This window comes from Bombus flavifrons, chromosome 10, assembly GCF_040668555.2.
Source record: "Bombus flavifrons isolate JBK064 chromosome 10, iyBomFlav1_principal, whole genome shotgun sequence".
Taxonomy (NCBI): domain Eukaryota; kingdom Metazoa; phylum Arthropoda; class Insecta; order Hymenoptera; family Apidae; genus Bombus; species Bombus flavifrons.
In genome coordinates this window covers 9741256-9752289 of record NC_138451.1, presented here as the reverse complement: position 1 = coordinate 9752289, position 11034 = coordinate 9741256, and the positions used below count along the sequence as shown (strand labels likewise).

Here is an 11034-nt window from a genome sequence, read left to right as displayed (position 1 = left end):
TAATCATAGTTATTATAGTAATACATATATATGTAATAAATTGAAAAGCAATCAAAGTTGTATTAAACGTACATATTTGTAAGCAAAGATTGTACTAAGTTTTAATCTCCGTTACAATAAACACAAATAACAACAGTAATAATAATTTGTATTAGCATAAATTTGATCGTTTATTAAAAGTCATCGGAATTGCACACTTCCTTCTATAGTGGTTAAATAAAGGTACAATGTTATACCGGGTTTGTTAAATGATTCATAGAACACGAACCACTTTTCGTTGATGATATTTGCAATTTTAATTGCTTTTTTCGCAAAGTCAATCGTATTGCGTCATTGAGCAATAGAAAAATATGCGTTGTCTATTCGTCTATACAAAGTTTCTCACTTACATGAAAACACCGCATAAATACGATATTCTTAAAATAGATCAATAAAAAAAACATCTAAAGAGATGTGCGTGACAAGAAAATTCGATTTCTATTGAGCTTGTTGCTTCGTATGTTTTTATTGAATATTTCCCTTTCTTTTGCATAGTGTTGAAAAAAAAGAAAGACAGGGTTAGGGAGGGAGAAACAGGGAGAACAAGAAAAAGAAAGAGATAACGAGAAGCTACAAGTAAGTTCATGTTTCGTTTTCCATCGTTAAAGGGCGTAGCTAATACTTTTCTGAAAAACCGGAAGCGCATGTTGCTACCGTATCTTGCGGTTTACAGAGACCTCCCGTTTCTTTTGTACTGGTGTATCCCCATGTAGATATACGTCATTCCTATAGTCAAGCACTAACGACCTTGTGGTATGCGAACGCAGACACATGTGAGACACGATGACATCATCCGATGAAAGTGTACATAACTGAACAATGCATCACTTTACGTAGTATTTGGTGACGAATGGTGATAATTAGTTACTAAAGGTTAATACTCATTAATCTTTTGAAAAGTCTCATCCTTCTGCGTGTTAGAAGAATTACAGTTTAGTTAATTTTTATCTTCAGTACAAGAATTTTCATTTTTTTTTTTTTTTTAGGAATTATTTAATATCTAAATAAAAATAATATAATAATTTGATAAAAATAATTATACTGCAGTCATATTTTAATAATTTCAGATATATTATAGCTAGGTTTTATTTGCAAAATAATAAATTATACTTTATTAGAAATCTGTACAAATATATAATAACACATGTTACACATTTTTATACAATATAAACATGTTACGAATGTCGGTGCTTGGTAATATAATAAATAAACAGAATGTAAGCTAGAATTGATAATTGTACGAGCAAGTAAATGATTTATTTGGAAATATCATCGAATCAGCTATCGTTGAATATACAGAACAATGCACATGGTTCTTGAAACGCACGTGCACTTATCGCCACGCTTATCGATGATTTTCAGTGTCATTAATTGGAGCATCACCGAAATGTGGTTCGCTCCGATCGTGTAACGCTAATTCGTATAATTTGTCGTTCGTTCACCGTGAAAAGCGTAATCAGTGCATGTTACGAGCGCGCGCATTGAAAAAAGATCGTACGAACGAAAAGTTATCGAGGTTGTTCGTAACAAACGAGGAAACCGTCGATTAGGTCTCATGAAATCTAATTCAAGGCTATTAAAAAGTAGTGCATTCAATGAGGTTGAAACTAGATTAAGGTGTTATTTTTCTTTTCAATTCGTACTACACTTTCCTGCCTATTTTGCTGCGTGTTTATTTTACCAACTATTTTTTCCTTTTCTTTTTCTTTTTTAAATTATATCGTGTTACATTATAATTTAATAAGACATAAGAACTCATAAGAATTTTAATTTATCCCATATTAAATATATTATAACCGTAAAAATGTATGTACATAACCTAAATAGAGCGAATAAAAGTGGAAATATAGAGTCCTTAGAAAAATATACAGTGTGTTTTATATATAATGATAGATAGCGGATGTTTGTACGATTTTATATTTTTATAAACCTGACTAAAGAAATGGAGTCTATATAAAAATTTATTTCGTCCATTGAATGTCATAATATATATTCTACTTTAGATGTCTTCTACATTCTTGTATATATTATATGTATTTTGTAGATTTTTGGAAATTTACAGAAATCTTGGAAATTAAATTTCCCAAAAATGCAAACATTCGCAGTCTAGTAATGAAGTTACAAAATATAATCTTGGAAATTGTTAAAGTCAATAACAAATTTTTTTTTTTTTTGAGTAATCGTTCTACTATTTATTGGAATCTTTCATGGGATACTCTCAAGGATGTTAACCGCAGCACCTATGTATATGGCAAAAGGTTTTTGAACTGAGACACCAAAAAAGAATTTTGCTGTTACCCTTAATAATTCTTGAGATAACTATGAATCACTTAATATGCAAAACAATGAAAACGTGATGAATAATGTTTAATTGATGTATGGATAATGATAATGAAAAGATATAAACAAATGCCACTATCATACAATTATATGCTAATTGAATTTGTAATAGTATAGTTTATACTATGATTGAATTGGTATCTGACCAGCAATATCCGTGTAATTTATCGATCATAGACATATCGAGAGACAAAGGATTGTTATCAATGAAAGAATGGAAATTTATCGACTATAGTTCATACAGTTCATATCCTCCCATAAGTTACAACGACCTTTACGAGCGGACAATGACCTGACAATTTCAATAACATAAACAGTATTATACGATTAGAGTTTCGTCACCGCACGATCTTTTTCGTAACTACACTCAGTGCAACCGCTCTGTTGATAAGAAAGGTCGTTATACGAACAGCGTTACCGACTAGGGGATATACACAAACATAACCTAGATACCGAAACAAAAAGTAAACAAAGCGAAGAGAAATGCTTTGATTGTTACCTTTTTATATAGAATTATATCACTTAATGTTTGTATAATACATACAGTAAGTTCTTCACAAAATACACATGCAAATGCGTATTTTTGTATGCATGTAATAAAATTACTTACATACTAAGAATACTATATACATACATATGTTACTAAATTTTAAAAGAATTCGAATTGTATGTTTGCAGCTTCTTTACTAAAATGATAAAATTAGATATTAAGCTTGATTTTTGATTTAATTGATTCTAATTTTAATTTTAATTGATTTTTGATTAAGATTGATTTTTAATCATGATTTTCTTTTTAGTTTCAGGGAAGATAGGAGTTTAAGAAGTTTTATCTTGTCGTGGATTTTAAGAAAGTGATTTATTTAAACAAAAAAATGAATTCGACTTCTTATTCTGCGCTACAACCATATCCGCCGACTATTGCTACTGCACCATCACCTGGTGCATTTTCAATACCTCAACCTGGAATACCACAACCCGGGATGGCACCTGGGATACCACAACCCGGGATTGCACCTGGGGTACCACAACCCGGGATGGCACCTGGGATACCACAACCCGGGATGGCACCTGGGATACCACAACCCGGGATGGCACCTGGGATACCACAACCTGCACCACCACCATATGGGATATCAATGCCAGGACCTGAAGCACCACAACCCGAGTTACCAATGATACCACAAGGTAAAATTATTTAAAATTTATTTTTCTAGTTCCTGTATCTATAAATACGGTTACCTATTTGTAAATGTTTAACATATATTTCTATAGGTTTCCGTTATTTTACAAAAATTTTCTCTGCTCGAAAATTTCAAACGATTACTCGGGATAATATAAAATGGTTGACGAGGTAGATATAAAATTTTTGATTAAAGCACCCTTGAGATATTCGCGTCTTATCAGATTCCGTCAAGATTATTTTTTATGTAGAATGTCTTCGATAAAACACTTGTTGGCACAAACCGTACTTATATTAATCAGAAATAGATTATTAAAACGTTAATTCAAATATTTGAATTATCAAGAAATAATTAATACAGAAGTAAATTATAAAACTTTTTTAACTAACTATAAATACCTAAGTCTAATGTCATATTCTTCGTACATTTGGATTACATATCATTTGAACAAATACATAGAACGATCTATACTCATGATCTATACTACTGATCTATATTCATAAAATTAAATATACAATATATAAACGTTATATTATGTGTTAATTAAAGATTAACTTTAGAGTAATACTATAAAATATAATCCTTTCATAACAATCCTGTAGCTTTTTAAATACTTCCAAAGCTTCTTCACCATGTTCAGGTAGTAACTCGACTTTGAATTTATCACTCACTAATATTATCTGGGTACATACATATAGTAAGAGAAGAGAGGTTCGTAAACGTAGCACGATACAGCCGCTGTTTGCCAAGTGACGATCAGTAAGTAGATAATAGTCGTCTTCGTTGATGGAAGCGTCACGTATGCAGGATAAGTGACATCCAGTTTCGTGTTCTCACTCGCATCGTTCTCTTATCGCTAGTAAATACTATTTGTGATCTTGATCGATTCCTAAATCTTTCTAAAAAAGGTACTACGTAAATCAATTAATATGGTTCATCTATAGATCGTGTGTGTCACTACTTTAAATCAGTTAATATTATTTGTGATCAACAAAAAGACATATTATGTAAATACCGGTAGAGCAGTTACTTATAAGTGTTAAATATTGACCAGCTACTAATTATAAGTGTTATCAGTGATAAGCGTTTAATAAGAATCGTGAAAAATAAAAATTTTCATTAGTGAAATGTTATCACAGTGATATTATAGTAAATAATTAATGACCAGAGTTGATTTATAATATCTAGTTATGGATGAATGTAAAAATTTATATATAATTACGATCAGAGTTGCTATGTGACTATTACTACATCGTTGATATATGAAAACTCCATCTCTAATTAAATCGTAACGCGATACTTTTATTTGTCGCTACACTGTGGATCATTATGCAAAATGTAAATTAATACTTAAGTTCAATTAAAGAAGCGAAACATACATAAACATACATATAGGAATTCAAAATCTCAAATATTGAAATATAGCAATGAGTATTTTACTTTGAATATTTTGTATATTTTTAGAACATTACATACATTCCATATACTTTTACATTTTTGCATATTTAATTTTCTCTGAAATGCACAAATATTTTCAATCTGTTTATCACTGACTTGCCACTTCTTTATGTCCTTCAAGCAGTTTCATCGAGCAGATAGTCACTAAGAAATAAGATTATTACAAAAATGAATAAACTATTAATGATGGAATTAGTAATTGAAGATGTTTTTTGAACTCATTTTGAACTCATTAATTCCTTACAATTATTTTTACTATAAACAATTTTCAATAACATGTGGTGAATGATTCTCAATGAAAGAAAAATTATTTTATCTAAACGAAACTTTCGAAATGACCTTTGATTCTCGTGATGGTCGAGTAGTAAAATGGCAGTTGTGTATTATGGTTGTGTGCTAAGGTGATTCATGGCTAATTTACGGTATACAAAGGTTAAAGAATATTCTGGCTAATTTATGAAACAACGAGTCGGAAATGTGTGGTCGGATTGACAATCTGTTACCGACGAAGGGCTGGATAATTATGTTGCATAAAATTTCACTACGCGGCACTATAAACACCTTCAATTTTGCTGTTCCCTTTTCTAACGCGACACCTCTATTGTAATACTTTCTCAGAGTTTTGACATAATTAAAATTTCCAATCGCATTTATTTTACAAGACAATGAAAAGGTTATTTAAAAAACTCAGTTTATGATTGTACTTAGAAAAAATACTTTGTGCAAAAAATCACATAAAATTTAAAAAACAATATAGGAATAAAACATGTATATAAACAGAATTATCTTAAGAAAGTAAATAATATATGGAATAATCCATGGAAGATAAAGAAATGCGGAAAAATAAATAGAGTATAGGGAAAAGATTGGGATTATTTTAAGATACTACATTAAACAGTTGGAAAAGTTTTAACTCAGGGGGAGCATTTATTGTTTTCTTTATCTACAAAGATAACGTGAAAAAGCAAACCGTTCTAACTAAAACTATCTTAAGGAAAGTACATAAGTTTTATCATTTTGCTGAGCAGAAGAAACTTGAGAAAATAGCCGACATTAGTATATTGAGTGCTGCCAAAGTTTCGGTATTCCGTAACGCGGTTTCACGTATCGCATAAATTCGTGAAGTACATGTCCATTCTTTCGAACGTTTCAAAATGCGGAAAAATAGAAAATTATTCGAAAATAGTATACACTGACATATAAGTAAACAATTTTTGCTGAAACTGATAAACAATTTTAAATCATTGTTTATAATTCTAAAAAAAAAAATAAGAGTGGGAATTTTGTCTGTGAAATGCATTTTTTATTCATACAAACGCTTGTTAGAGAATGAGAAAGAGTTAAGGAATGATTACTAGAAAATAGTACATATTATAATATTAATAAGAAATTTTTAGTGGAGCTAATAAGCAAGTTAGAAATGTTTATTAGAATTATAAAAAGCAAAAGGTGAAGATTTTGGTTGTGGAAAAAGTGTGTGAGTGATGGAGTCGGAATATATTGAAACTTCCTGGAAGGCAAAGATACAACAGATTCGAAAACGGCTCCGCGCTTTGGTCAGAAATACGTTAAAGAGATATAGATCAAAGAAGAAGGGCTATACCAGATTCCTTACGGATGAGGAAAAGAGGTGATTCTATTACACGCTTGGCTGCTGTTTAAACGGCCTGAAATTAAATTTATGAAGGTCCGTCACCCGATAAAAATAAATTTGAAAATTTGATGGTTACAGATCGACTGAGACTAATAATCATTTTGTTTTTAAATTGAAGTTGGAATTTAAATTAACCACAGTCTTCGGATTTTTACGTCGCGTTCTTGTTCTCGTCTAAGGGAATAGGAAATTAGTATTTTAGTCTTTATATTTTTTTAGAAATATCTTTTATAATCAATATTTTCTATAAATACTTTGCTTGGATATTTTTTTATAACTATTACTTTTTATAAATATTGTTATGGAAAACTTTATCGTAAAAGAGGAAACAAGAAATTATATAATATATTTATTTCTTGTTATAACAAATATAAATATAATATTTATATTTATAAGAATTAAGAATTTTTTAACGATTAAAAAAAGGACAATTGGATCGAAAATGATTCAAACGATGTATAGCTAAATTGGATTAAATCAATTTTTTTAAATATATTAAAAAATGGCCTATAATTAGAAGAAAACGTAAAAAAAAGTGGTAACCTAAATTTTAATAAATCTTTCATTTTAGGTGGCTGGTCACCGCAGAATACGACTTGTCCACCCGGCTTGGAATACCTTATAGTCCTTGATCGTCTGTACATACGGCAACAACTTGAATTATTGGAAGGTTAGTGTTGTATCATTCGAAACACAACGTGCTGTATCTCTCTACTAAACAATACAAATGTCCGTTGCAACAATTGTCAATTTGTCAATGAACCAATTAAATAATTACAGTTGTCGTTGGATGGGAGACTGAGAACAAATACCTTGTAACGAATATTAATGGCCAGCCACTGTTTTATGTCATGGAAGAGTCAAATATATGCGCGCGTCTATGCCTGGGTACTCTACGTAGTTGTGAATTACACGTGGGCGACACCAATCACAGGGAAGTCCTACGTATGGTTCGACCCTGCAGGTGTTCAGGTTGCTGTTGCTTTTGTTGCATGCAGGTATTTCATCCTTTAATATCAATCTGAGAATACTATTGAATACGTACAATCAGTAATCATACGGATAAATAGAATAGAAAATGTGTACTTGTATACGTATTTATATGGTGATATGATTGGCAGGTAGAGTATTGTCAAATTTTGGTCAAAACAGGATACGCTAATATATTCTACATTATTTTTTTTTTTGCCTTTGGTTCCAATAATGCAATTCAATTCCATTTCTTTCTCATTTTTTTATTTGAGGTGTTAATATTATATCTAAAATTTGATACCTGATCTTAAATAACTTTAAGTATTATAAATACTTCTCTGCAAAACTGATAATTCTGACTTATACCCTTTCGGTCGCCTACTGGAAATATACAGAATGTCCCAGTTTTTTCCGGCCATACGTTGTCAGTATATTCTAAAGATCAAAATAAGCAAAGATTGTGATATAGCATATGTCATTGGAAGTATTATTATGATACAAAAGAGTTAGAGTTATAACACAAAAAGGAATACGATATACGAAATGGATGGTAACGAATATGTGTTACTATACTTACTATAAAGTATGAATAGACAACAAATATCTACATCTATATGTTTATCTTAAACTTAGTATTTAAATGTTTAGCAGGAATTCATAGTAAACAATTCTATTTTAATGCTACCATATGCAATGCAGAATATATTCATTCCACATGTTTCTTTGAAATAATACACCATGACAATATATTATACAAGCTTCATCATGAGCATTAGCTAATCAGTTAACGAAGGACACGTCTGGCAACTGCGTTACTGTAATTTATAGCGGGCAGTAGATACGGTTTGCAAAACGTACGTCTGAGTTTCTTCTCCAACATGCTGTGCACACAACGCGCAAACTTTCTTCGCACGTGCGCACCATCTGTGACGATTACCTTTGACGAAAAGTTATTCGGCACATTAGAAAAGCCGGTCACGATCGATACTCTTTGACGAGTACCGCTCGTTGAAGCCGCTTTTGGATACGTTGTTTCGGTCTCTAGTGAAGAACCTCACTCACTCGATCCCCGTACAAGAGCTCCTGTAAATAGAACCCTTTAATACAAATACTCTTCGAACGCACAGTCGTTACAGAAGAAAGTCGTACGGATAACTTATAATACATAATAACAAATATTTTTACAGGGGTTCAAACATCTGTCACTTCATCCATTCTGATTTATAAAGAAAGATATTTTTATATTAACACATTGTACTGACAAGCAAATTTTGTATATTTTACTTTGGGAGCTGCAATAGAGTAAAATATACTAAACTGTAATATTTAATTTTTGCAAAATATTAGTATGTAAAAATACATAAAATGTTATGTAAGTCATTCACATTATTGAAAATTTGTTAGTTCATGAAATTTATCTTATTCCGATCATTTAAAAAATCTGGTAACGTGCATCACTGATGACCATGCCTGTCAACGTGTTGAAACATACTAATTTTGTGATACTTTTTTATATTTTCAAATTTACTATTTGTAAATTTGAAAGAACTAATGTTTTGGATATAACGAGCATAACGTGGTTAATTGTAATACTTTATTTTTAAATTATTCTATTAGTTATCGTGAATGTTATTTTGTAGCTTTCATTTATGATTAAAAAGAAACACGTTTGAATTATGCATAGAGCAAGCACGCTATGCCGATTTCTGCGCATCTATCTTGCGCAACCTTGTAAAAGATAGAGACAGTCAGCATGCTGACCAAAGCTTTTTTCACATTCTTTATACTCATGAATTCTTTGATTCAGATTTATTAATGGCAACGTATGAATATTTAGCAAAAAGATATTGGACGAACTTAAATATTAAAACTAGAATCAGATTTATTCCCTTCCTTCAATCATTCCTTATAGTTGTTTTGAATTTCGAAATTACCGCCATCCTTTTTCCTAAAAGGTTATATATTTAAATTATTTAATTAAATTTAATTTAATTTAATTTGCATTTGAATTTGAATTTATTTTCAGATGCTAGAGGTGTATTCTGGAGACATGCTTCTCGGCTCTGTAACAGAAAATTGCCATATTTTTAGGCCTTCGTTTTCTATTCGCGATGCATCTGGGAAAACAGTTTTAAGGATTAAGGGACCATGCTTTAGATGTTGCGGAAACGTGACATATAAGGTAGAACATTAATTGTAATATATATTAATTGTAATAATAGTTAAAGAACATCTTTTTAAAGATCATTTAACTAGTACTTACATAACTCTTTTCTCCTTTCCCTCAGATAAAGTCTGCCGATGGAGTACATAGAGTTGGAGAAATTAAAAAGAAATGGAGTGGTTTTACTACAGAAGTTTTTACAGACGCTGATAATTTCAGCCTACGTTTTCCTGTGGATTTAGATGTTAAAATTAAAGCTGTTTTACTCGGTGCCTGTATTCTCATCGTAAGTTATCATATAGACAGATTTGTACATATATTAATATCAATAAATTTATCGATTTTACAAATATTTATGTTTTAGGATTTCATGTATTTCGAACGAAACACCAAAAGGAGCTCTATATAGAATTCGTAAAATGCTTAAAGGAATTCTATTTACTGATCTGAAATGAATAGTTTATTGTTGTGCTCTATTATAATATAAGGTAAACGGTTTGCAGTGAAGAATCACTGATGTTGAAAGCTTTCAACTTTACCTAAACTTTCTCAGCTTAAAATTTGTCATATTTTTTATATCGGATTATTAATGAATACGTGTAATATTGTTAACAAATTTGATGTACAAGTACTATTAAGCTATCAACACCATTGCTATTTCTGTATTCAATTTTGGAACGAATTTATCATATATTTTTATGTGTGTATATATATTGCTCATCTTCCTATAAAGGTATGTTCAGAAGTTTTCGAACAAATACGTTTTACGACTTTTGTTACAAGATTTCCGCAATATTTCTAATGTTATGAACACGAATTATTAGGTTATAAGTTTTTAATTTGCTTTAATGCAAATATATGTATACATATATATATTATTATATATATTATATATAGTATACATATATATTATATATAGTATATATATATTATACAGGGTATTTTTGAAATTATGATATAACCAGAAAGGAAGTGGTTCCTCATGTAAAAGTAAGTTGAAAATATAGAATGAAATTTGTTCATATCTGCCTATTTCACTCAATCTGCTTAGTTGCCGTTACTTTTACTCATTTTTATGAATATCAATCGGGATTTAATATAATTGTAACTAATATAGTTACTTTTAATGACTTATTTAATTTAATGGTTTATAAATTATAGAAAATGTCTTTGTATCACAGATAGATACTATGTACTTCCTTGGCGAATTAAAGAAGCATGAACTG

General features: G+C 30.2%; 1 protein-coding gene across 1 annotated transcript; it reads left to right on the top strand.

The window, feature by feature from the left end:
* The first annotated feature begins 6492 nt into the window (after positions 1 to 6492).
* Positions 6493 to 10685, top strand: LOC138184074 (phospholipid scramblase 1). Its single transcript, XM_069121742.1, has 6 exons — positions 6493 to 6648; positions 7244 to 7342; positions 7453 to 7670; positions 9671 to 9826; positions 9933 to 10094; positions 10173 to 10685. Exons 1-6 carry the CDS (start codon positions 6636 to 6638, stop codon positions 10215 to 10217), a joined length of 693 nt encoding a protein of 230 aa, XP_068977843.1. The 5' UTR covers positions 6493 to 6635; the 3' UTR covers positions 10218 to 10685.
* The last annotated feature ends 349 nt before the right edge of the window (positions 10686 to 11034 follow it).

What these genes read in the sequence shown, in the direction of transcription:
- LOC138184074 (XM_069121742.1), top strand. An exon ending in GCGGAAACGTGACATATAAG is followed by an intron (nt 9,827 to 9,932) that starts GTAGAACATTAA and finishes CCTTTCCCTCAG; the next exon opens with ATAAAGTCTGCCGATGGAGT. An exon ending in TCGGTGCCTGTATTCTCATC is followed by an intron (nt 10,095 to 10,172) that starts GTAAGTTATCAT and finishes TTTATGTTTTAG; the next exon opens with GATTTCATGTATTTCGAACG.